Below are 26,059 nucleotides of genomic sequence, written 5' to 3'. Positions count from 1 at the left end.
CTGCCTGTTGTCTGCCTAGCTTTGAGTACAATTCAGTAGCAGAGGAGATACCAGTGGCTCTAGAGACCCCCAATTCTACAGCAGTAATCTTGGCTGTGCAAATTTCCAAGAAGTTTACTAAAAAGTCTGTAATGTTTAAAGACCCATTTTCAAGTTGTATTGCTTTTTCTTATATCCCAGGAAGAAAAAATAAAAATAAACACAGAGTATAAATCTTTGAAGCAAGAAGGCATAAGTGGATCTCAGATTAACATATAAACCCCACCCCCCAAAAATACCAGAACTCAAACTCATTTGATCCTAAAATATATTTTCAAAAATAAACTAAATGCCCTGAGGTATATGTTTAAGCACTCTAGGTATAAAACAAGCCCATCCTGCAACTTGCAACCAAGTTTAAGAAGATAGTTCTTGGAACACAAAGGGCACTGATGTTAGCACTGTGCCACCTGCTGGACATCACGTCTACTCCTAGGGAACGCACTCAACAGTTTGGAAATGTGTATTTCAGCCACAAGGCTTCAGCCAGATGAAGTTTGAACTATGTAGTCAAAACTCTCTGAAAACTTTGGTAACAAATTATGTTTCTTTTACTATTGAAGGCTTTTTTCTTTTGCTAATGAGAGTCACATATTCAGAGCAATACTAAAATGTTCAAACAAGAACATTCAGCATACAACCTTCCTTCATGGGTTTTTCAGTGTTAGCTGTTGTAGATCTACCCCATAACCACAATCACGGGTCATTGGTAGGCATTAGAGCAAACACGAAGGGCATTTTTTCAAAAGGTTACAGGAATGTCTTAGCTACTGTCACCTGACCTTTTGGGAAAACACATCTTAGAACAATTTTTTATTTTTATTTTTTTGGCAGGGAAGGGGTTATAGCTCATGGATAGAGGAAATAGACAGTTAAAAAACCCTCTATTCACACAGATAACATAAGTTATCAACTAGCAGTAAGTAAAATATTTATCAGTGCTAATTAAAAAAGTCCACTAAATTTAAATATTTATACTGAAAACAAAGAAAGGCAGTGTTACAAAAAAATAGAATGCATATAGCCCTGACTTCTGCGAAGATGTACATTAAGGCTAAGTGGTCTTGGCCATTGTTAATTTGCCTCCCAAACTTTTAATATCCTCTACAAGGTGAGTTGTTTGACTTACAAAGTGGCTATGGAATTAAGTAAGATAACACACCCTTCTCAAGACCTCAGACATAGCAGGTATTTAGAAGAGATTATGAGTGGCACAGATTAAACTCGACTGGTATGCACATATACACGCTTTAAAATAAACCAGGGTTTATTCTAACCTCTTGGCTTGAAGCATAGTTTAATCATGTTTGTTCTATAGCTTTTGTATGAATGATATTTGCATTTATTCATCTTTTGTCATTATCTCCATACATGAAGTGTTGCTATATTAATATATATATAATATTTATTATATTATAATAATTTTTATATACATTATTATTAAATAGATGTAAATTTCAAATAACAGGCGATGAGAAGAAATGACAGGAAAAGAGGCTGAAGAGAAGTCTCTCATCTCCTATGTAATGTGCCTCTGATATGATAAAAATGGAATTTCTTTTGCTCATTTGGACAGAATAGGCCATGTTCAGTGTAGCATGTCTGACAGCTCCTGGGAACAAACCACAGACGTTCGTCCCCACTAGATAATATGCATACAACATTTGTTTCTGTGGGACGGAGAAGACAAGAGAATATGTTTTTGTATTTACCCAGTGGAACCCAGAACCTTGATTTTCTTTTTCTTTTGACATGTGTTGTACTATTTTAGAAAGTTTTAAAGCAAAATGGTGGAGATGCACCATGGACAAGTTGTTCACCGAGACCCTGTGGAAGAGTGTGTAGGTTGGCTTCTGAAGGGCCACAGGTGTGAATCACAGGACAGATTTTGTTAAAGAGCTTGCCAATAAGGAAAAGACCTGGAGGTTCTGAGGAAGGATTAAGGACAGGATGCCTGAGCAGGCAGAGGTTTTATTAAGATTGCCAGCAGGGTTTGTTCCTGAATTAACATTTTATGGTGCTAAGTTTACAACTTCATCTTGTAGAATTACTCTTGTGGGTTTTTATTTTCCCCAAAAACTTTAGAAGAAGCTTAAGGTAATGGTAATGAAGAAGTATGGAGTGAGATTTCCATCAGGGTTAGCAAAATCCCGTCTCAACAAAATGTACATCATATATGACGGGCCAAGGAGACATATTTGAGATCCAAGATCAAGCATGGAGGACAACCACGCAGGGCAGAGTCTACCTCTCCACCCTCCCATGGTCACAACCAGTCTTCTAGTGTGGCACTTACTCTCACTGTGCCTAGATGTGGCACTAGTGTCTTTCTCAAAATAGAGCGGTAACATCAGAAATCATAAGAACATGAGCCAACCATTTTTGCTTTTGTTATATTAGCTTGTTCAAGAAGTTTGTACCTTAACATCAACTTTGAAACTTGCCAAGGTCAAAAGATAAACCTTTATACTGTTGATCTATGTTTTACATAGTGTGAGCTTTTTGTGGGGTCTGATTAATTCCAATGAAAGTTTGCTTCAATGCTTCCTGTTGGTTTTGGTGTATGAGAGGGTGTATATTTTAATAAATGATCATGAAAGTTGGTGTGCAAATTATGCTTCTATTGTAAATATAACCTTTATTTGAAGCTCTATTTACTCAACAGTATATTTATCATGAAGTCACACTTCTTAGAAACAGACAGAAGTTTTCAACACTTTAAGGGGACCTGCTTGTGTTTTGCTTTGTAGATTTAGAAGCACACTGGGTGTGCTTTTCTAAAAGAAGGGGTGTAGGTGGGAGGAGGGTGAATGAGATAGAAGCTAGGTGGTACAAGTGACTCGTGATTAAAGGTGAACCTCCTAATGTCATATTCCACTTTTAATTGACAAATAGAATCTTAAAGCTAAGGAAGTGAGGGGTGATATAGCCGGATAATAAGGGTACAGAGTGCATCAATAGCTGATTGGAAAGAAAATTTATGACCCATCAGCAATATTGTCCCTAGTTTAAGCCAAGCGCCAATCCAAATGGAAGTCTACTCTTTAGGAATAAGACAAATGCAAAATTATAAAAACAGAGTCAGTGGATATCCCGTTTGCCAAGTCACACGTATAATACATGGGCCTGCAGAGCACTTTCACGTAGTACACACTATCAGGAATGTGCGGTTATTTACCCACATTATTGTCACACCCCGAGCCTTTAGCAGTGACAGTAACCTAGAGAGGCAGGAACTAACAACCCTACATAGTGAGAGGAAACTGAGGCACCAAATGTGAAGCTGCTTGCTTTAGGCCACTTCATCAGTAAATAGGGTGGAATGTTTGATCTGAGAATCTCTGACATCACAGTCTCCATAATTAACTACTGCACGAAGCAGCCTGGCGAAGCTGGCTACAGGAAACTTCAAGGCTCCATCTCCCTAGGACTTGATGGGTGTTAGGAATTTCTGTATGAGCAGTCCTGACCAGAGCAAGCAGAACTACTGCTCCTTTGTCAGAACTCCACATGGGGCTGGAAAATCCCTTTGAGAAATAGTAGGTGGTCAGGAGTCTGAGCTGTCAGAAGGGGATTTTGATGCAATCAGGTTTCAGCTATGGCCCACCATGTTCATACTGCAAAACAGAGCAGGCCCACTTAACTCAGGCCTTTGAGGGGCTCTGGAGAAGCTAGTGGAAGGCTAACTCATTAGGAAGTGGCAATGGAGGAAATGGCAGGGCCCTACACTCCTGGGGTCATAGGGCTGGTACAAATAAATTGGATATGATTCTCATGTGGAAAAGTCATTCATGAAACAGAATTCAAAGCAACAGTTCGGATGGTGCCTATCTTCAACTTGTTTGAAAATCCTTTCAAACAGTTGTCCAAGTGAAGATATTGAATTCTAAACTTTTTAAAGTGTTTATTGATGTAGGCAAGCAACAATATCAAAGAATCATAGATGAAGCACAGCATAGTGCTTACCAAGTTTATTAAAACAGGCCGAAATGGAAATAATATATATTCCCAAATCATATCTTTAAAAAGTGAGTTTTAGAATACAAGAATTTGATGACAAGAGAACTAGACTTGGCCTGGCTGGTAGATTGAGGTGTTTTTTTTTTAAAATCATACTTGTGCTCTATTTTAATTTTAGTTAAAACATTCCATATCCACTGTGGTCTTTTTCAACTGTGTAAAAAGGATAAAATTTACCTTTAATGGAAAGGGAACCTAGAGAGAAAAGGGGTTTGGCATGGCACAGACGGCTGAATCCACTAGCTAGCTATAAGTTAACTAGATACTTATAGGTATTTGAATTTGTCAAGAATAGGGCAAGACTGCTTTAAAATAGCAAGGTAGGTCTGGACAGTGAAAATAAGGATGGAGTTTTCTTGGGTGATTTGCTCTCAGTATGAAAGCAGAGTCTAAATCTGTAGGGCATGAATGCCCCTACCTGAGAGATAGAAAGGATGTTCTAATTGCATCCCAAGACCTGGCTATGTGCTCATCACCTTTTAAAGAGGTTTTATTTTAAAATATCGTATTAACTTATTAAAATATCTTATTAATTCTTTTAACAGAATTTTAAAAATTTACATTTTAAATGTATGTTAAAGGGAACTTTTACTTTGTACTTGAACAGATTAAATAGGCTGACACCAGTTCTTAAATATAACTTCTCAGAAGTAAAACAAATCACCAACTCCAACATTCCTTGTGCTTCTGTGTATAGAATGTACAACACTGTAAACAGACTCATTAACCCATTTAGATGTGTTTTTCTGGGAATTTCTTTTCCTAATATGCAGTGGGCATCTTTCCAGTGCAGCTCAGTGCCTGCTGCAACACACTGAAGGGTCCTCTGTGTTTAGGCAGCATCCACTTTTGAAGAATTACAGATAATAATAGAAAGAACATTCTAGAGACACTAAGAGACAGGGACTAAAGATTTACAATTTTGTTAAGGAGACTGTAAGTAGAAATATTGGGTTAGTAATAATATTTTCTGCTTCTCCCTGATAACTACAGAGGTCAAGCCCTTTACGATAATAACTTTGGCTGTTTTTCTCTTCTTTTGCAACTCCCTGCTTATAACTTTTCCATTTAAAATGTTTGTTCCTCTTCCTTCTAAGAACAGGAACTTTTCTTTCCCTCATGTTTGATAATTTATCTATGATTCGAGGAGGTCTGAGTTCAGATTTCGGTTTGCCTAATTTCTGACAGTGATTTTGGGAGTTCCCTGATGTTGCTAATTCTCAGATCATGTATATATAAATGATGATAAAAACACACACTTTCTAGTATCCTTAAAAATTAAAGTTGTCAAGTAAGACTTATACATGCCAGTGTTTTACAAAGTGGTGTTTTAATGTGTGCATATACTACAGAATGGTTAAGTTAAGCTAATGAAAATGTAGGAAGAAAGGATCAGCTTTTTCCCCCTTCAGTGCTAAAATTAAGACAATGATTGTAAAGTTTTAGAATGGTGCACGTGTGTGTGTGTGTGTGTGTGTGCGTGTGTGTGTGTGCGTGTGTGTGTGTGTGTGTTTGTCTATATGTCTCTGTGTGTGTGTCTATACATCTGTGTGTATAGAGTGTCATTTAAATGAAATCTGTCTGCTTTATGTATAGGTAATACTCTTTTTATTTTAAGAAACAATCACTAGTAGAATATAGTCATCATTTTTTGTGTTTTGCTTAGGATGCTTAGGTCTTGGTTTATAAAAAAAAAATATTTTCTTATATTTCTCCTAGTATACCAGTATTCATTTGTGATACTGTAGAAGCTATACTTCTTTGATAATTGTCTGCTATTTTCTCAGTGGTTTTATTTTACAATCCTATCACAAGCTAAACTCCAATGTGTAGCTAGACCCTTATTCTGTTTTATTGACTTGTCCCTTTCTGTATCAATACCATTGGTATTCTCTCCTCAGCTTCAGGGCATGTTGGCCCTTCAAAAACAAAGCACTCACTTTTAAACAATTTATTTTAATTATTATTTATTTATGTAATGTGTTTATGCATTTACTCGCTGCCTATCTTCAGCTTTCATGTACTCGCAGGGATACCTGGCCTCGATTTTCTTTATCACTGGGCCACACTGCCTAAAACAGTGGCTAACTTGAATAAACAAAAGAAATCTAATTTAGACTTGGACTTTTCTGCTATTACTTCAGATATATCCATTGTTAAACTAGTCACAAAGAGAATAAACAAAGCAAAAGGCACAGAAACTCGTGTAACTACTGCCCTACCTCTAATTTTAGCAGGAAATAAAGTAATTCTTGCTTTTCATGTAAGTATTCTGCCAGTGGCAGTTAGTTTCAAAGGCAGTCATATTGCTAGGTTGTGATTTTTTTGCACACTGTGGCTTGGTAGTGCTTTTTTTTTCTTTTTTCTATTTAAAAGAAAATCATTCACACTGCCATTTGTTTTAGAGAGAAAAATGTAACTATTTCTTGAAAATTTCATCTTTCAAGATCTAGATGAATGCTGTTTGAAGTAAACAGAGCTTTGTTTTCCTTCTGTACCTCCCTGAAGCTCAGAAAGATGTGGACAGTGAGCGGTTCAGTTTCCTGTGTCTTGTTGCACTTCACAGTCTTGTAAATATAACTTTTAAATTATATTAATCGATGTTTAAGTAGAACAAGTGTCAATTTCTTTTTTAATTAACCTATTTTTTTCCCTGATGTGAATTGAGAAATATTGAAATTGGGAATATTGGAAGCACAGGAAATACTATAAGCCTGAGTAATGGCAAAGCAAACCACTCCAGGCAGGCTTCCCTCAGAAGCGACCATGCTCTATCAGTGTTTTGCTGACCTTTTTCTCACTGTGCAGAAAAATACTGAGCCTGGAGAAGGCCGAGCAGCACTGGACATTAGCAGCCAACCTGAAACTTCTGGGACTATTGGAAGGCAGAGAGGCATGCAGGTCAAAACACATGCCTGGAGTTATTTGTGAATGTCATAGCTTGACCAAGAGCACCGAGAAGACCTGGTCGTGTGTCAGATACAAAAACTGTGACTATCAGCCCACCTTAGCTGACATCAGACACTCTGGGAATGGGGCCCATATGCTGACACTTGACAGACTCTTCAGCTGATGCTTTTCTGGACTTAAGTTTTAGAAACACTGCTTTGGTTCAACGAGGTGATGGGTAGGCTGAAATTATTTGGGAGGTTAAAACATCAAACATATATTAAAATACTTGCCTCAAACATCAACCTCCATGTCAAAAGGATAAAAAGGAAGTTGAAAGCATGGGGGAAAAACTTAGCAAGACTGTTAACAAATTGTAACTTTAAAATTTGGTGAAAGTTAGGCAAGTTTCCATAGAATCTTTTACCAGGATTCCCAAGTGAATAATATCCTAAGGATAGACCTTCTTAATTGGATGCCAATGAGGCAAACTCTTCTATTTCCACCCCCATCTGCTAAGACATAAATCAGTTCCTCATCATTCCCTTCCAGCAAAGCTGGGTTGATTGTGTTTTTCCAGATTGTCTATCAGGAAGGGTCTTCCAGTCTTTTGGGATACAGGCTAAGGCCTTTGTCCTTTTGTGGCTCAGCAAAAGGATTTATATTAAAAATCAAGACTATTATTGGATACAAATTATTCCCACTCTCTGCAACAAACCTGTAGTTACAAAGATAGATACCATAATGTCTCTTCTATTTCACTTTGAGTGGTGGTGGGGAGGTATTGGCAAAGTACCCAGGCACTTGAAAAAGCATTTTGAATATTTCTACTCACTAATTTTTAATGGAACAAAGTTAATCTTTGAAGAATATTTTTGACTTTTAGCATAAATATTTTAACGCCATTTTCATAAATTAGTATAACAACTGAAATTTTCAGAATTATCTCCCATTGCCTTGCTCACACTTCGCACTGGTGTCTTTCTCTAGTATAATGCTAACTGTCCTCGGGGACTCAGTCTTGCTATATCCCTATCTGGTGATTGACACACCATGTGACAACTTCTCTGCTGCAATTTTGCACCCAAATTACAAGAAAGTATGAAATCTAATTGATAACAGTTAAAAAGAAAAGCTTAAGCTACTCATTTTCACAACATGGGGTATACTCGATATTGGCTTGCATCTATATATATTTCAGTTCCAGATGTGTGAGGGACTTGAACAAGAAGTAGAATGCTTCACTAAGAAACAAAAACAAGTCCCGTGGAAGAAAGGAAAAGGAATTGGTTTCCTTCCTCATTTGTCTTTCCCGAGGACTGAACTAGAGCACACTTCTGCTTTCCTACTAAAAAGACAGAAACCTCTTATTCTTTAGCATTAACAATTAAAGTTATACTGTACTCTAGACAAAGCAGGTCACTGTATAGGTAACTTAACCACAAAGATTCATGACAAAACTTAGGATCTGCACTTTAGGAAAAGGGATCTGTCGATGTGCCCTGGTCATCCAGTGAACCTTCTTTTACAGATACACAACCATTTGGTTCACATTCGAGTCTATTTTCTCATTAAATCTATGACCTTTGGCTACAACCTTCTTTATTCACTGAAGGGTCTTCCTTGTGTAATCTGATGATCTTATACAATTTCTGTGAGTCTGCTTTAAAGCATCTCTCACTGGCTGGTTATGTACAATAAATCATTTTAGATTTCTTCTGCTTTTCCTACTGAGAAGCTCTCATGCTGTGTCCATATGTACAAGGACATATAAGGTGCACATTTTCAGAATGATGAAGGCACATTCAAACCACATGAGTCCGAGACTGCCATCAGCAGAACTGTGCAGTGGGCTACCATGAAAACAAAGGTCGTGATGCATATAGAAGTGGGAGAGGATAATGAAAGAAACTGGAATATGAGAAGAGAAAGGGTCGAGCCTTAACTCCATCACCTAACTAGATGAGGTGTTTCAGCTCATACTTTAATCTGAACTGTACTTTTCTCAATTGTAAGATGAAGACTAAATTAATAACAAGAATATATAAGGGGTCAGGGATGTAATTCAGTGACAGAGTGCTATCCTGATATGTATTTGGCGATAGGTTTGATACTTACCACAATAGAACAAAAAACCTGAGAGAGAGATAGAGATAGATCGAGAGATCTAAATCAAATCTTCATAAATCTGTTCATAAGAAAGGCCAAACACTACTGACAAGCCGTGTGTGTGTGTGTGTGTGTGTGTGTGTGTGTGTGTGTGTGTGTGTGTATTCTCAAGATGACACCATGGCTGCTAGAGGAGCATTGCTCTCTGCAATGGTGAGTGCCTATTGAAGGAGAGCGGGAAGACACTGCACAGGCTGTGTGCACAGTATTCACCTGGAGTTCAGGTGCTTTGTACATGGAGAGGGCTATTCTATGAAAGTGTGTTGGACAGGGATAGTGTCACTCTCCTTCACATCTATTCTGCGTCCCTTCAATGTCTTTAAGAGTCAGAAGTGATGTGCATTTTAAGCATAAAGCTTAAGTCTTGGGGAAACCTGTGAAATATATTTTTGATAACCCCTTTCATCATTACATTCTTTTGCCTTTTTATTTTTAGAGGTCAGAATCTTATTGTATATGAATTAGTGCCATTCTCTCCAAATGTCCCAAGTATGAGGCAGAGGGCATAAGACTGACAAATTTTTAATGAATGTGTTCAAATGTAAATATCAGCCAATCCGACCATCATTAGATTAAAAAGGGATATTATTGCTCTGCAAAAGGAAGATTATGTTCCCAGAACAAAGTGCAGTCCTTTGTAGGGAAAGGTTCTAGTAGTTAGGGAAGCTCTTGACATTGTCTTTGAGCTTCTCATTTTGCTACTAGACAGTGAAACTCTGCCATGGATTAGTAGATAACATTTGAGAACAATTGTTTTTAATTAAAAGCCACATGGGACCCTGAAAAGCCACAAACTCAGTACCAAGCAGATGTGATCAAGCATATAAGCTCTGCTTTCAGTATGAGTGCAGCATAGTGACTCAGACCATAGTGTGGTGGGTTGAGTCTAGGTTCAAATCTTGCCTCTGCTTTTAGTTATATGATCTTTCTTCAGATTTGTAAGCTTCATTACCCTCTGGACTTATTTGAGAAAAATGAAACCACCTGTGACTACTGCATGAATTAAATGAGGGTAATTCTTCCAAGAACTGTTACAGTAAGCCCTTATATTAGTTAAAAAAAAAATGATTGCATTGGCACACTACTAATGATTAGAATTAACATCTTAATTCTAATTTCTTCTTATTATCTTCTTTATTTTTTCAGTCCTAGTATCTGTGAACTAGAGGTAACAAAGGTTTCCCTCCCCAGGCTATTGTAAAATCTAAATGAGATAATGTATGTTCATATACTATTTGGCAAATATATATCTGAAACTGAGTTGTAATACACACTGTCTGTTCTGGAACTCTGCCTAGAAATGTTGTGAGAGAAAGGAGAAATAAAACTAATGAATATCTTTAATATATAATATGCAAGTCCCAGCTTCTCTCCTACCCTGCACTTCCAGCTGCCTGTCCAGTCTCCTCAAGGTGCCCTTGTCTCTCACACCTCCTGCCTACCATGAGCACTATGGTTAAGTCTGAAACCACACCCTTTTCATATTAAGATTATCTCTTGCAAGCTAGACATTTCTGATGATGGAGTAGGACGGAGAGGCAAACCCTCCTGCATTATTGTGATCTTAATAATTTCTTAATAATGACCCAGTAATTTCCTAATTCTTGAGGAAGTTGAATAATTTGATGTAAAGCAGGTAAGTTCTACTTCAATAGTTTTTCTTTTACTATTCTAAAATTGAGCTGTAACACTAGAGGAAAAACTTTAGATTAAATGTGTTTTTACAATAGAATATAAGAAATGTGTAAGAGAAATAAATGAAAGAGTTGAAATTAATATGAATGTAGATATGGTAAATAAACAAAAGCTGACATAGTAAATAAAAATCACTTGCATGAGACCAAGTAGCCTGACCATGCCTGAAGGACACATAGTTTCCTTTGAGTTTCAGAATGGACCATCCCCATTCTGTCCCCCCTCCTGACACCCATTTGGCCCAAGTACACAGAGTGCCCAGGCAGTCATCAGATAGGGAAATGAGACTGTTCAGGGAACATGGAAAAGAGCTGTCATACTCCAAAATAGAGCCTGGAAAGTTTATCATCTCTGAGTGAATAGGAAAATTGACCGTTTTTAGACTAATTAAAATTCAATGTATTTTCATTTGCCATTTTGGGCCCACACATTTATTTTCCCCTCCACATCATTAAAACCACAGATACCATGGGTTTCTGACTAGTTTTAATGGAAATAGGCAAAATATAGTTTTAATATTCTTTTAAAAATCCTGTTATACTGAGTTGTGTTTAACATTTTTGAGAGAAATTGCATCTTTGAAATAATAAATCAACTTTTTTTTCCATTTGATTTTGCTTTTTTATGAATGAAATTGTCAACTTGGAAAAGTACAATTTCCATTTCTGGTAAACCACAGTGCACAGTGGAATACTATAAGCCTGGGTATAAGCATGGCAGCTGCAGAGGAAATATTTAGAATAAGGAAAACTTTTATTATTTCTATATATTTTCCAAGACAGGAATTCATGGATCTGCTGTTTAAAGACAAACAAAATGCAAAAGTGAAAGACATTTTGCATTAAGATAACTTTGGCTGTCATGAATTTAATAGTAAGTACATTTCTCCTTTCTGATTTACTTACACTCTGGCTCTCCTTGGAATCATTTTCAAATCTGGTGTGTGGAAGCCGTGATGTCTCGTTTCTTCTTGTGTGGAAGGCGCTCTAATGACACTTACCTTAGGTGGATACTGCAAATATAAAATGCATTAAAATCAGTAAAAAGTACAGAATGTTATAGGCTCATAGTGAGCTTTAATAAAGTGGTAAATATATTTACCATTATTTTTTATTGGGATGTTTTAATAAACATCTCCATTTTGTATACATGGTTTCTTACAAGCTCTTAACTAGTTCTAAAATCATTCTTAAGTTTGAAAACATATCATTTACAAGTTGGATATAATGATATAGTACCTTCTTTTAGTTAGTTTTACATTGGCTCTTAAGTCTTTAATATTCTTAACCATAGTATAAAGATTAGCATTTTGGAATTAACACTCAGACTTAATATACAAAAGAAATATCATTATTGCTGAATATATATATATATATATATGTTTTTTTTTTCCTGAAGGGAGTTAAGCACAGTTTTCCCTGCATTCAGAAAGCAGGATTTGTGGGAATAGGGTACATATAGTTGATTTGAGCATGGGAGAGTATCAAAAGAGACAGAAAGAGACGTGGGGATGCTCAAGCAAAGGGGCTTTTCCTTGGGAAGTTATACATCCGGACCACACAGGCTTACTGAGTGAGTTGAAAGGACTGGGTATACCAGGAGAATAGACAGATTAACTAAGATAGCCCAGTCTTGTTCACATGGTTCATTCTCTGTTCACCTGAGTGTAGTGGTGCCCGAGGATTCCTGCAAATGCTCATGGCGTGGCTTCCAATCACCTTGTCAGCTCCTCAGAGAGAGCACTGACATGGAGTCAGGGGAGGGGACTCTCCCCGCAGATATCTCACCTTTTGCTGGGGGAACTATGACACTTCTGCTGTGGTCTCCTCCCTAATGAAAGCATTGGACTCCTGATCTTAATAAAGGTCAAATATTAATTACCAAGAAAACATATGGCACCACCTTAAAGGCAGAAGTGCCATTTTAACAAATTAAAATGCAGCTCAATGATATTATAACAATCAAATTGGACATCAAGCTGCTACTCCTCAATTGTGCCTAGGTATTAATATTTTAGTAGCTAAAAAGAAAAGCCAGGTTTCTCATTGACCTGCTATTCACTAAGATAACATATCTAATTTGTAAGAATATATATTTTCCTCATGGGATGCAACAAAATTATTTTCATTTTCAATGGGAAAAGAAGCAACCTAGTAAATTCTTATTTTTCCTGAATTGGCCCCCGAGCTATGATCATTTGCTTGGTTGGGGTTTTGCCTTAATGCCATCTATGCAGTCTATGTGATGTTAGGGATGAAAAAGTGTTCTAATATTGTCCTGACCTTTTAACCTTGTAGTAGGCCCAGGCAAGAAGGTGCTGAAGCAATTTGCATTACTGTGTGCTCTGTGCCATGAACTTCCTTGTATCTTGGACTAAAGAGATTCCATCCAGATGCTCATAAACATCAATATTCTCTGCAGGACACCCTTATGCTTGCCAGAATTCTACCTGTCCCACATAAGAATAGAAAAATCATTACACGAAAAGTTGGGTTAATTAATATATGAGTTGAGTCAATTTAAAATTAAAATTGACAGCAATACAATTTGTCTTTTCTTTTACCCTTGTTGCCTGAGATGGCTTCACAAGGATCACTCTAGAGAGAAAAGCTCCTTAAATAACCAGGCTTTTCTTTAGGAGTCACTATTATTTACTACAAAGTGAGAATTTCCCTAATTATATTCATAGGGTAAGGTATTTTTTTGTTTTAGAGCTTCAGGGAAGTATAAACAGAGTTTTCATGTTCTGTGGTCATCAAATTGCTGTTAATATTAGTAAATTCATTTGATTACTGCTTTAAAAAGGAGTTGGTTAAATAATAAAAACCTAAAATTCAAAATCAATATTACATTTCACATTTTAGGCGCTGTGAAGAAATGTCCTGCTTATATATATTAGGCATATATAATAGAACATTCTATTAATATAGGAGGGGCTTGGACTATTCCTAGCTGTGTCAAAAAGTTGGAATTTGGGGATAATTACAGTCATAGTGCCTGTAGCCCCATTGGATGGAATGCCAGGCTTAAAGTCTTCAGGTAGACAAGTTAGCATGTGTGTGGAGAGAGGCTCCTCATTCCATCTGTTGCAAAAGCTTGACCACTGACAATGATTAATATTCTAATTATAGTTTTTTTAAAGTCTTGAAATCACCACCAAATGTCATTAATTGGAGTAGCAGAGAGAACAATGTTAGTCAACATTAGACTTGAGTTGTAGCTCTGCCACATTTAGGAATCCAGGAATTTTAGCAAGTTTTTAATCCTGCTTCCTCATTGCTGGATTGGTCTTGATAATATCCTGTAAGGACACAGGATACTATAAGGGTGTCCTGAGAAGTGACTGAATACTTTTGCACCCAACACACAGTAGGCTACAATGTATTGTCATTGCTTATGTTACTATTTTGTTGTATCTCTCAAAGTTAGAAGGCTTATCTTAAAGAAGATAGATTTTTTCTTTAGTATGAGTTGTTTCAGATTCTAGTCTGTACTGGGGAAATAAGAAAACCCTTGACCACAAATGTATAAATAGCACCCAATTAGCTTCATCCTAGTGCAAGAAGCAGGGGTATAACTATTCTTCAAGATCAATGATAGATTGGTTTCAGGACCAAAAAACTGTGGACAATTAATTTCTACATGGAAAACAGTGTGGTATTGGATTGTAATCCAAACCACATGCTCTCGTATACTTTTAATTATTCTGGACTACATGTAATAACTGCTGTAATGTAAATGCTTTTTGAAGAGTTGTTTTTATTTTTAATTATGTGTATGTGCACATGTCAGTAGTCTGTACATGTGAGTACAGGTGCCTATGGGCGCCAGTGACATCAGCTACCCCTGGAGCTGGAGTTACAGGCAGCTGTGAGTCATCTGACATGTATGCTGGGAATTGAACTTGGTCCTCTAAAAGAGCAGTGTTTGGTCTTAACTGCTGAGCCATCTCTCCAGCTACTGTAGATGCCATTTAAATGTGTGCTTAGCTGGACTGTTTAGGAGACAGTGACAGGAAAAAGCAGCCTGCCCATATTCGGTAAAGATTTAATTTTTCAAAAAGCTGTTGTCAGCATGGGTGCAAAAATCCAAGTCTGCAGACCCCATAGGCAAAGACTGTCTGCTTCACTCTGTGATTTCCAGGGGTTCTGCTATTTAGCCGGAGTGGTGGCCCAGATGCTCCTCTACATATGCACTGGCAAACACGGACTGCAGCCTGAAACAGGAGAATGGGTGGAATAAGCCTCAAAATGAAAACAGATGATTGATTTGGAGGGAGTACCACAGAGAAGTATCTGAAAGTTTTGGGACAATCACAAATTAGTGCTTCAAAATAAAACTTTAAGCTTTGCAGTAACAAAACTCCCTTCAGGAAAAAAAAAATGTTAGCATCACTATAGCTAAACTGAAGTAAGTTTTAACTCATCCCATTATGAGCATAGAAAGCTGTCTGGATTTTCTGAGAAGATGGGACAAATGGGTGACTGTCCTGTGTAATCCTGAATGGAAAGAAGGGAAGTTAACATGTATTCATAACCAAAAAGGAAACGTCATAAAACAACCAGAAAAGATTTCATCTAATCATCCAAAAAATGACACATTTGTTCTAAAACCTTTTTTATACAACTTCCAAGGATATAATCATTCTGAGAATAGTTTGTATATGCTGAAATACTAGAATTCCTAGAAGGGTAGGGTTTATAAAGCCTTTATTGGTCTTTTCCCAATATGTTATTGTAATAAAGAGATTAATTATTGTCAAAAGAGAATGAATGCACTGTATGAAAGGAAACATACTATACACATATTAAATGTGTGAACACACACATGCACATACACGCACCATCTCCCATGCACAGATCCTGTGGAGTCTTTAAAAGACTGATATAAGGCTGTGAGACTGCATTTTGTTTGAGGGGTCAGTGGCTGTCAGTGAAGACTGAAAAAATGAAGCAGCACTTAAGCTGAAGTTGAGGTTGTACAGTTTTTAAAAATGAGAGATAAGTGCTTTTCAAACTGACTGAAATGACTGTACAACTCACACTTCCATTTCCATCCCTTGAAGCAGGCACCCCAGGCTGTAGCCGTGGCCAGCTCTCTTCCTTCCCTATCTTCTGCTAACTCTTTCAGACCTATTGGCTTACCTCCTGGCTTCCAAGGGGCTATTGGCTCTGTACTTTTCTGTTCAACTAGCCTCTCATGTTTTCAGAAGGCTTCTTTTCCATTTGTCCCTTAAAATCTGGTGTTCCCAAAGGCTCTGTCTTAGATGATTAGCTTTCCATTTTAATTTCCATCTTTGATTTCTTTCTTTCCTCTTTCTTTTAACACCTTTGTACTGTTAGCTGCTAAAACCGCACTGAAGTTATTCTAATGTTTAAATCTAGTATCAAAGTCTTTGGAGGCATGAATGTCTATATCTACTTGTATGGAATACCACCATGTAGATAAAACAAAATACATCATGTTTCTTTTTTTTCTCCCAAATTTAACTCTAAATCTTTCTGATTCAAAATACTTCTCGTCCATGCTAGGTGATTGATGCTGCAAGTCTCCTGCTATCTGTGAAGGAAACCTAGAATTCCTCATATACTGGGCAGTACCTTCATTCATTTGAAATTTGATCATTGTCCCTTACATTAGTTCTTTCAACCCCCACCCTTTTCTTCAGGATAAAATGCAATCTCTTTAGTTCAGCTGGCACATGGGCTTCTTGGTAAGTTATTGGAGGTCTGCCAACCTGATGGGTGCAGCCCATGCATCTTCAGTTTCCCAAATCACCACATTGCTTCAAGGTTTGAAGCCTTATATTTTTATTTGATTTTAATAAATAATCTAGTTCCTTTCTGTAACACAACTAATGTCTTCCTCTCTTTATTCAGCTTCTTATGTGTTATCATTTTAATGCCAACTCATGACCTCTTTAAAAGGATCACCTCCCTAGAAGCTGCTCCTGCTTCCCACTTCAGAGCACTATGGCAGTGCATACCCCGGGTTGGGTAATTGTTGGTTTGTCTTTCTAGTTTCCTCAAACCAGGGACTAAAATTTATCATAATATTCTCTGACCAAAACATAATAAAAATTTAGTAAAATTTTATTTAGTATTAAAATCTGAGTGATGCAATCATGGCAAAAATTTGTTATGTTAAGGGGGAATAATTAACATTCTCTGAAGGATGGACATAAGTTAGGTCTGAAATGCTGGATTTTGAGGCTCCAGACAAATAATGCACAGCTTCTGGGATAAGAGCTGTTGGGAGAAACATAAACCAAAGCAAAGCAGTCTATCAGCGGAACCATTATAAATGGACATGGACACACACACACACACACACACACACACACACACACACACACACACCAGTATTGAGGAAATAGAATGTAAACTGAGGTTGACAGGCAAGGGCAAAAGGTTGAAAGTGAAGGATGGACTCTAAATTTGGAGTCAATTTTTCTAGTATAACTGCAACTCCAGAACTGGAATTAAGGGGCTGCTGAGATTTTCACCCTATCATCGATGGGGGGAAAGTCAGATGGGTTATATCATGAAACTTCTTAAATAACATTCTGAAGAGGGGGGCTACACCCTTGGAAAGCACGCAATAATTATGAACAGAGGGTGACAAGACCAGAGCTTGCAATTATTCTGGCTATGTTTTGAATTCAACACATAGGGACTGGAATGTGGTTGAATATTAAAATATTTTGATAATAGTAATAAGGGGTGACTGTGGAGCTGGTAAGAAAGCATAGCACCCATTAGAAATTCAAAGTACTCTTGAGACTTGATAAGATGTAAAAGAGGCATATATTGCCATAAAGAAATTTTAGTGCAACAACATAGTTAAATATTGTTTACAGAAATATTGATTGCATTGCCCTGAACCACGTACTTTTTTTGGAGAATTAACCCATGTTTACAGAATGTTGCACATGCTTTATTTAAATAAGGAGAGACTTCCTTCAGAACAAGGCAAAGTTTTACTTTTCAAGTGTCCACAGGTCCCCATAGGTGTCAGGCAGCTGAGGGGAGCTGCAGACACAGGCTAGCAAGCACAGCGGGGTTTGAGGAAAGGGGCCTTCCAAACCAGCCTGGGACCAGGGACTTTTAGTGTGCTCTTTGACAGACATTTCCTTTTCTAAAAAATTGGTTTTTTGTCTTTAGGAATAAAGACAGAACTACATTCTAAACCCACACATCCACACTGCTTTGGGGAAACTGAGTCATGAAAATTGCACTGAACAGTATTAAGGAACATAAAGCAATGGCATTTCTACTGATTTGTCCTCAATGTTCCAATCCCATGATTTACTTGAAAAATACAAATTTCAAGATCTGTAACCTCATCATAGATCAGTTTTCTAACCTTATACAATGAGGCCAGAAGCACATGATTTTTGTGTATTGATGAATTTTAAAACAACCTATGACCATTTTAACAACACAAAGTATTACCATTTGGGTTTTCATCAGCTGGAACTCTGGAAGATCAAATCAACAATTGAATAACACATAGCTGTCATACCAAACCATGCTTTTAATTATACTTAAGATGGAAGAAATGCCAATTTCTGAGTGAAGTGATCACTCTATTTATTTATGCTTATTTTCTACTAGATGAAAAAAATCCTTGAGGACAAGGATATGACTTTTTATGTACTGTCAGACTTAAATCAATAGTTGGCATTTAATAAATAATCAAAATGTTTATGAATAAATGATATTTAATTATATAACACATAGAGCCTACTATGCACAAAGTAACTACCCAAATTCTTTACAAATATTAATTCATTTAATCCACATTAAATAAAATCTTTTAAATAGATTTAGCCTTTTTAACCCAGAAAGGTTGAATTACTTGCCTGATTCACGCAGCCGAAAGTGATGGAGCCAGGAGTCTTGCCCGAGCACAGCTATGTCAGAATCTTTGCTCTTACCTTATATCACTTGCAAATAGACACTGTCTTTAAAACTTTAAGGACATAAATATTCATCCAATGTATGTTTTTAATGATGCAGTTGAACTCACAATAAGAAGGTATGGGTTTGAGCACATTCTTAGTTTACTTGATTTGTGGCATTAAGCAAGTTTATTAGCATAATGGAACCTCAATTTTATCATATATAAAATGAGGGCAGTATTTTTTTTTATCTCAAAAGCTTATTATGAGCTTTACAAAACTGATTTGTATGAAGATACCAGAACACAGTTGGCACCCAGAATGTTACTTGGTATGCCAAGGAGAATGGTTCTTAATTGTTTTCCTTTTCCTCTTTCAAAAGGTGCGTGTTTGCACATTGTATATCATATAAGTCTTAGCAAAAGGAAATCAGATTCTTTGCTTCATAAGGCATTGTTTTTTTTAACATTTCTTGGAGATAGAGTTCATGTACTAAATCATTTTCTGGATGGTCAGATAGCTTGTTTTCTGGGAAAAATCTTTTCTTAGTATCTGTTATGATTTAAACATCAAGGAATAAAATCTTTCTTCCAATTAGAAAATCAAGTTATATGCATCACATACATGGAATGAAAGGATAGACCAGCAATACAACAAATGACATTTATTTTCACCATGATCCTTCAACATTCATTAATCTATGAAATCCAAAGATCAGACCAGCAATTCAATAAGTGGCATTTATGTTCACCAAGACCCTCCAACACTAATAGATTTTATCAAATATTATGGAAAACTGTATCAGCTGATTCTTATCAGTCATGGTTACATGTTATAATCTCCTAAAGATGTTCATCAATATACAGACCTCTTCCCCAGATATCCTCATTTAATTAGGTTGGGTAGGGTCGGGCAAGCTTTTTTTCCCTGTTCTTTCATTAAATAAAAATTATCTCAGGGATTCTAATTTGTGGCTCAAGTTGAGAACACCAGATCAAGTTATCAATGAAACATCATTGGCCCTTTATCCTCACTTTACCTTTACTTTAATAAACAGCAACAAGAGATAGCATTTTTATTCTAATCAACATTGAAAAAGTCTAGGGGGTTTTCACAGAGAACAGAGATGCCACGGCATGATTGTACTAATATTTAGCTTCATTTCTTTAATTGCTTGAAACAGAGGCTATCTTTATTAATCTGCCACCCTCAAAATAACCGATGTATATTAAATTAATTAATATAATTAAATTAATTTTTCCATATAAGCACCTGAGATTTCCATATAAGCAACAACTCTGATTAGTCATAAGCTTCTGTGGATCAGTTATAATGAAGAGTTCATGTTTACTATTTTCAATGTGTTGGTCAATAAGCAATAAACAACACAAAACAATTTTACAATATGGTAAGTATTATTCTCATGGTTTTAGTTCTTAAAATTAACTGCCGAGGCTTAGAGTCATTGTTGCACCAAAACAAATCCCAGGTGAGGGTTGTTTGGGGCTCTTTTAAAACAGAATAGAAATGAATGTGAATACTGACAAACTGAGGACTTTGCAAACCCAGCCATCCTAGTTCCTCTCATAACAGAAGCATATGAAACCAGCAATTCCAGCTTTCCAAAGCTTAATTATTTAATTACTGAAAGTGTATTAGGCCAACAACAAGCTATTACAAATTATATTTAACAAACATCATAGCATTAAAAGCATTCCCTCTTCATCCTTAATGGCAAGTCAACCGGCTTGACTATATAAAATACTTGTCTTCTACAATCATTTCAGACACTTAAACTTGGACACTCGGCTATTTAAGATTAGCTTCAGGAACATAGTCAATCTTTATTTTATTTTGAACATTTTAGTCTCAGTTGCCCAATAATTTCAACAAATATCCTTTGCTCAGAGCCACTTAAACCACAGAGGTGGTCATGGACTCCTACAGATCACTTCTTCCTTTTCTGATTTACTATATATTGTTAGATTAAAGATATCAAGATTTAAAGATATAGAGCTTTTAGGCAGATTCCAGAAGCAAAGCTGGCATGATAGGTGACAAATTTAATTGCATTGTTAATTTTTGACTTTGGATTTCCTTGGACCTCGGGGAAAATGACTGTTTTGAGAAGAGGAATTAATTTGTTGAAATGTTTCTTGATGTCTTTCACCCAGGCTTGGAAAGAGCATCATGAAAAAGAGGGCTCTTTTGGAAACTATGCACACAACAGATTTTTCCTAATAGGTGTGAAGAATGGCTGCTATGCATAAATGATTGTTGGAAAATAATTCTTTGTAAAACATGACCAAACAAGCAACCCCATTCACTACTGTACTCAATTCCAAGACCATTCCAAGACTAAGAACAAGGCAACACATTATCTAGATGCTGATATTCTCTGCAAGTTATTTGCTAAACACCTATTAGGAAAAAAACCCCACAACTTTAAGTCTAAGAGTTAATACTCAATAAAATATAGACTAAAGGTTTTGAAAGAAAATTCATATGCATAATATTATGAAGAGCTCCTCAACACAAAATTGTAAGCTGTAACACCTTCCAAAGATGCCTATTTTTTTCTTTATTCATGGTAAAGTGAAGCAAGAGAGACTAAGCAACAGACTGCATCAGAACCTCTAACATCACAATCAAATCACAATTTTGCAATAAAAACCCAAAGTATCAATCTCACCACCACCTCTAGCTATTTCTGAGACCCCCAGATCTTTAAATCCCACTCACCCTCCAACCCTTCTTACCAGCAATTCTCTCTGAGTGTCTGGGCACAGCTCAGGCGTTCTCAGGAACTCAGGCTTCACTGGGCATCTCCCGGGAAGGGGATGCCAACCTCAGGGTGAGGTGCGCACCTCTCCAGCCAGGAGGGTCTGCAAGCGGCTGGGTGCAGCCCACCCAGGGGCTTGGGTGGCTCGCTTTCCTAGTTTAATGTGAGAGCAAACTGGGTTAGTCTTTTTGCAAGCCGCCTTGCCCCCCTACCAATTTCCAAGCACTTTAAGCCTTCTTTAAAGGATAGGTTCAAAGTCCAAGGCTGTAAGCTAGCCCGAAGGCAAGGGTCCCTTTCCCGTTGCTCTCTGCTCCCAGAAGCGCGGGACGCTCACCTAAGCGGAGCCTGCCTCTGCTCTTCCCCAGATGAGGCTGTGCGCAAACTTCTCCGACTTAAGTCCTTTTCTGTGCGCTCCACCCCCGCCCTTCGCGAGACGCGCTGTCGAGGCGGGGCGGACGCTCGCAGAGCCCGCTCCGCTCGGCCCCTCCCTTCACTCCAGGCCTTCCAGCCTTTCAAGGGGGGGTCTGGGGGCCCCTCCAAGTGCCCCCGAGACCCCCTCGCCCCCGGCGGGAGAGGGTCGACCCCTCCCCACCTACCCCACCCCTTCACACCCCCCTCTACCCCCCCGAGGGTCCCGAAACCCCTGCGCTGCGCTCCGAGCCCCGGGAAGCAGGAGAGGGTCCCTAGTTAGTTATATGAGTGGGAGGGACTAGGGGGTCGACAGACTGGGCAGAGAGACATCCGTAACCGGTCCCTGGAGGCAGCTTTCTGGGAATCCAGCCCCTTCCCCGAGGATGCAAATTCCATAGGGAGGTGAGTTTCCCAAAGAACGCTAACCCAGAGAGAGTGGCACTGTATGTAGTTCTGAGAGCGGTCACTCCGAGGACCGCGCCAGCGACGCGGCGGAGAGTGTGCTCTGTAGTGGGGCGCGGTAGTAAAATTGGGGTGGGGGCGTGAGAAAACAGCAGACGGAGATCGGGAGTGCTGAGTAAGGAGCCCGGAGGCAGAGGGTAAGAAGACAGAGGGTCCTGCAAGCCCCGGACCGCTCCGGATTTGGGCAGGTGCAATCTAGGGAGCAGGTCGGATTTGGAGGGACATTTTCTTCACATAAGAGGACGTTGCTGATATCTTAGTGACAGAAGTGAGGATAGCTAGAAAGGAGCGGAGTCTGAGGTGCCTGACTTGTGGAGGACAATTCCGCTCTCCACAGAAAGCCGGCAGGAGCCCGGGACAATCCGATTCCAGGCGGGGCGCAGCGGGGACGGCAGGCGCACCCTGCGAGGCAGGCAAGTTGTTTCTAAGGGCGGGCTGCCCCCCACCTCCTTGTGTCCGGAGCTGCGTGCACTCAGGCGGCAGCGGACACGCAGCGGACACTTTTTTTTTTTTTTTTCCTATTCAAGGAAAAGCTCGGAAAAGCGGCTACCTGTTTGTCCCGGGAATGCAAGGTGGCTGTAGCCGTCCAGGTTACTAACATACCTGAGCAAAAGCAATAGTAATAATAAGGTAGGGGTTGGGGGAAGCCAGAGAGCGATGCAAAACTCTTTCCTAGGCACTCAGAGGTTAAGCGCTTGGGCAGTTCTGGGTGTCAGAGATGCAGGTGTCTTTGAAAGGGGCTACAGCCCCTTGCTGCTCATGCATTCTTGGAGATCAGTGACTAGGCAAAAGTGTGTGTGCTTCTGTCCTAATTTGAACCCTGACTCTTCAACTGAGAGAGACTACAGGGGTCCTTAATTTGTGTAGTTTGGGACTTTTATTGTCTTAGTGGAAGACAGAGTCCAGGGACAAATCAGCTCTTCCTTGGGGGGCGTCTTTGTAGGCTCCCTTTTTTGTATAGCCCCCCTGCCACTTTCAGTCTGGTGACCCAGAGGGCTGAGTGTGACCCATCATGCATTCAAACCTAAAGCACCACCCCAGTGCAGGGGGAGAGTCTTCATCCTCTTCATTTCCCGGGTCTAAGTGGCAATAATATTGTTAAGAGTATAAAGTGAGACAAGGAGAGGGACTGGACATTCGGGTGAGGAGGGGGTTTGCAAGGAAACATGCTGAGTAACAGAAACAAAACCTTTAGGTGAAGCTGTCTATTTATACAATTAATTTGTGCTAATGTAAAAAATTAAAAGTGACCCTCTAAATTCAGGCTTCAGATGCAATTCTTGGCTGTATGCTTTAACATCTGTCTTCGGCTCAAAGGCTCTCTGATTTCCCAGTTGCTGCTGGCCATCTGACATCTGATCAGAGCTGCCTTTAAAAATTCTTTTTGAAACTTTCTTTGCCTTCTTTGGGTTTTATTATTATTATTAAAATTGTTCACATATCTCTTACAGCAACTGCTGGGGGTCAAATGTTGAGAATTCTCCTTTTCCTAGCTCAAACCATCAAAATATCACTTAATTAGAGAAACGGTAGTGTCCCTGCTCTGGCACTGAGTGATACAGCAAGTGCAGAGGGATTGGCTGCTGTTGTTGTTTGCTGACCCTTGGGCATCTCACCGTATTGGTAACAAACAGTAGTATTTTAAGAGCAGATTGGATTTGTGTCTGTAAAGCCGTAAAGTTCCCTTGACTCAGATGTCTAAGAATTATTTAAAAAAAAAAAAAACAGCACACGTATGTTAGACAGTCTCAAACCATGTGTGGTGTAAGCACTGGCAACCTCGACTAATTGGAGTGCTTATTGTGTCAGAAATAATCTTCGAGAAGCAGGAAGTCACTGTAGCCAGATTTCAGGGAAGCTGGAGTAAGATCTGGGATGTCTCTCAGGGGGATTAAATTAACTTTGCCTGCTACTTTAATACCAAAATTGCTATGCACCTGTTGGAGGCACTTGGAGGCACAAGAAGCGTAACTCTACTGTTGTCTTAAGGCTTCCAAAATATTTTCTGTGTGGTCTCCAGAGGGCAGATGTTGATGTGGGGACCATTAAGAAGGATTTGCATGGTTTTGTTGACCTTTTGAGAGTTACTGCTTTTTCCTACAATCAATTTAGTGAAATGGAGTAGAAAATGGCAGAATGGAGTGTGTTTGGGAAGTATGGGTGCTGTTTCTTTAAAGTTCAGTATCACTTCCCTATGCCTGGACTGTACTGAAAAAAAAAAAAGATTTCTTCCTGGGGGTCATAATCTAAGGTGGCATAAATTTGATTTGTGCCGAGCTGCTGCTTTTCAAACTGGATGCCTCATATGTGTAAACAAACCTTTGAATAAAAGAAGTTTGTCAAGGGAGCATTCAGGAAATAAGCACCTTAAAACTGGTAATCCTACATTTCTGGAATTGTCACTAATTACTTTTGACTTCAAAATGCTGCAGCTTTATGGGAGGCTTTGCGTTCTTTGGTCCCTCTTTAAACATTTTGTCCTTTAGACAGCTGTGAGTTTAGGGAGACTCAGTTATAAATCTTGTCTCCCTTGTTTGGCGCCTGAAAAACTAACTGCTTTAGAAGCAAACTCCACCTCTGTCTAAAACTCTTCAATTTTCATTGCCCAGAGTGTGGAGTCTTGCCACGCTTGAGGTAATGAGGTTGCTGTTCGGCTGTACAGTGAAACCCTGGGATCTGCCCACATCTGCCCTTCAGCACTGGGGTTACAGGCATGAGGTGCTGGGCAGGTGGGTACTGGGCTCCGGACTAAGTCCTCATCCTTGATCTGCGAGCACTGTCCTCATGAGTCATTTCTCTAGCCCTGAGTTTCTTCTCCTTTTAAGCTTCCTGGCATTGAAATACATTCCAGGCTGTTATATACCATTTAAAGCATATTTAACATTACGTGGGTCTATAATACACTGGGTTAGACACCCCTGTGGGACCTGATCAGTATAATATACAATTCCCACCCTCAGGAAGCCCACCGTCTCTATAAGGACATGTATCTCTTTCTTTTTAGCCTTCCATACACAGCAGCTGGTGGTTATCCTGTATGTAATTACCCTTCAGATTTACAGACCTCAGGATGACAGCAAGAATAATAATTCACCTTGGTGAAAAATAAATTTTTTCCCTTGAAATAATTTGAACTTTGACCTGATAGATCATGCTTTTCTGGAAGAAAGTCGGCTTTGATTTTCAGGCTCTGTTTCTGAAACGGAGCTGGTACATCTCACAGGGGGCCGCACGGTGATATTTCTCAGAACGCAGCTCCTGGCAGCAGAAAACAAAACACCAAACTAAAGCAAAGCTCAACAACAAATTCCACGTGAACTAGGAAATGTCTTTCCTAATTATACTTAGTATAAACTTTACTTGGGTTAACTGTTAACCCCGTGAATAAATAACCCAGAGTAGGAGATGGTGGCAGGCCATACCCTACTGGGCAGTAATGAAAACTAATTATTCCATGTCTGATGAAGTTGGGAATATATACTTCCTGTTTTATAAAGAGAATTCCAGAGAAAAACCCAGGAGCCGGCGGGGGGGGGGGGGGGGGATCTGCAAAAACAAATGTATGCATTCATTCATTAAAAAAACATGAATAATTGGGCACTGAGGGTTTACATCCTAGTTGGGTGGGGGGAGGCAAATAATGATACGCAGAGTGAGCAGTGGTGAATTTCAGGCACTGGCAGTATCGG

At 38.7% G+C, this 26,059-nt stretch overlaps 1 protein-coding gene and 1 long non-coding RNA gene across 4 annotated transcripts in view; one reads left to right on the top strand and one right to left on the bottom strand.

The window, feature by feature from the left end:
* The window catches only part of Calcr (calcitonin receptor), a 78,460-nt gene extending 56,524 nt beyond the window's left edge, over positions 1-21,936 (bottom strand). The window contains exons 1-3 of one of the 3 annotated variants that reach the window (XM_006991222.4): positions 21,832-21,936; positions 21,475-21,650; positions 11,718-11,824 (exon numbers count right to left, since the gene is read on the bottom strand). In XM_006991222.4, the coding sequence (XP_006991284.2) occupies positions 11,718-11,740 (23 nt within the window). In that variant the 5' untranslated portion in view covers positions 11,741-11,824; positions 21,475-21,650; positions 21,832-21,936. Of the gene's footprint in view, positions 1-11,717; positions 11,825-13,094; positions 13,195-21,474; positions 21,651-21,831 lie in introns of those variants that run through there. The other 2 variants (XM_076566234.1, XM_042272768.2) reach the window with 2 other exon arrangements.
* Positions 21,937-22,387: 451 nt separating this feature from the next.
* LOC107402974 (uncharacterized) overlaps positions 22,388-26,059 on the top strand; it is a 34,029-nt gene continuing 30,357 nt past the window's right edge. Inside the window, exon 1 of the long non-coding RNA XR_001580214.3 lies at positions 22,388-22,507. This is a non-coding gene — a long non-coding RNA (uncharacterized LOC107402974). The remainder of the gene's footprint in view (positions 22,508-26,059) is intronic.

The sequence above is a fragment of the Peromyscus maniculatus genome, chromosome 3 (genome assembly GCF_049852395.1).
Source record: "Peromyscus maniculatus bairdii isolate BWxNUB_F1_BW_parent chromosome 3, HU_Pman_BW_mat_3.1, whole genome shotgun sequence".
Taxonomy (NCBI): domain Eukaryota; kingdom Metazoa; phylum Chordata; class Mammalia; order Rodentia; family Cricetidae; genus Peromyscus; species Peromyscus maniculatus.
This window is presented reverse-complemented; position numbering and strand designations above follow the sequence as displayed.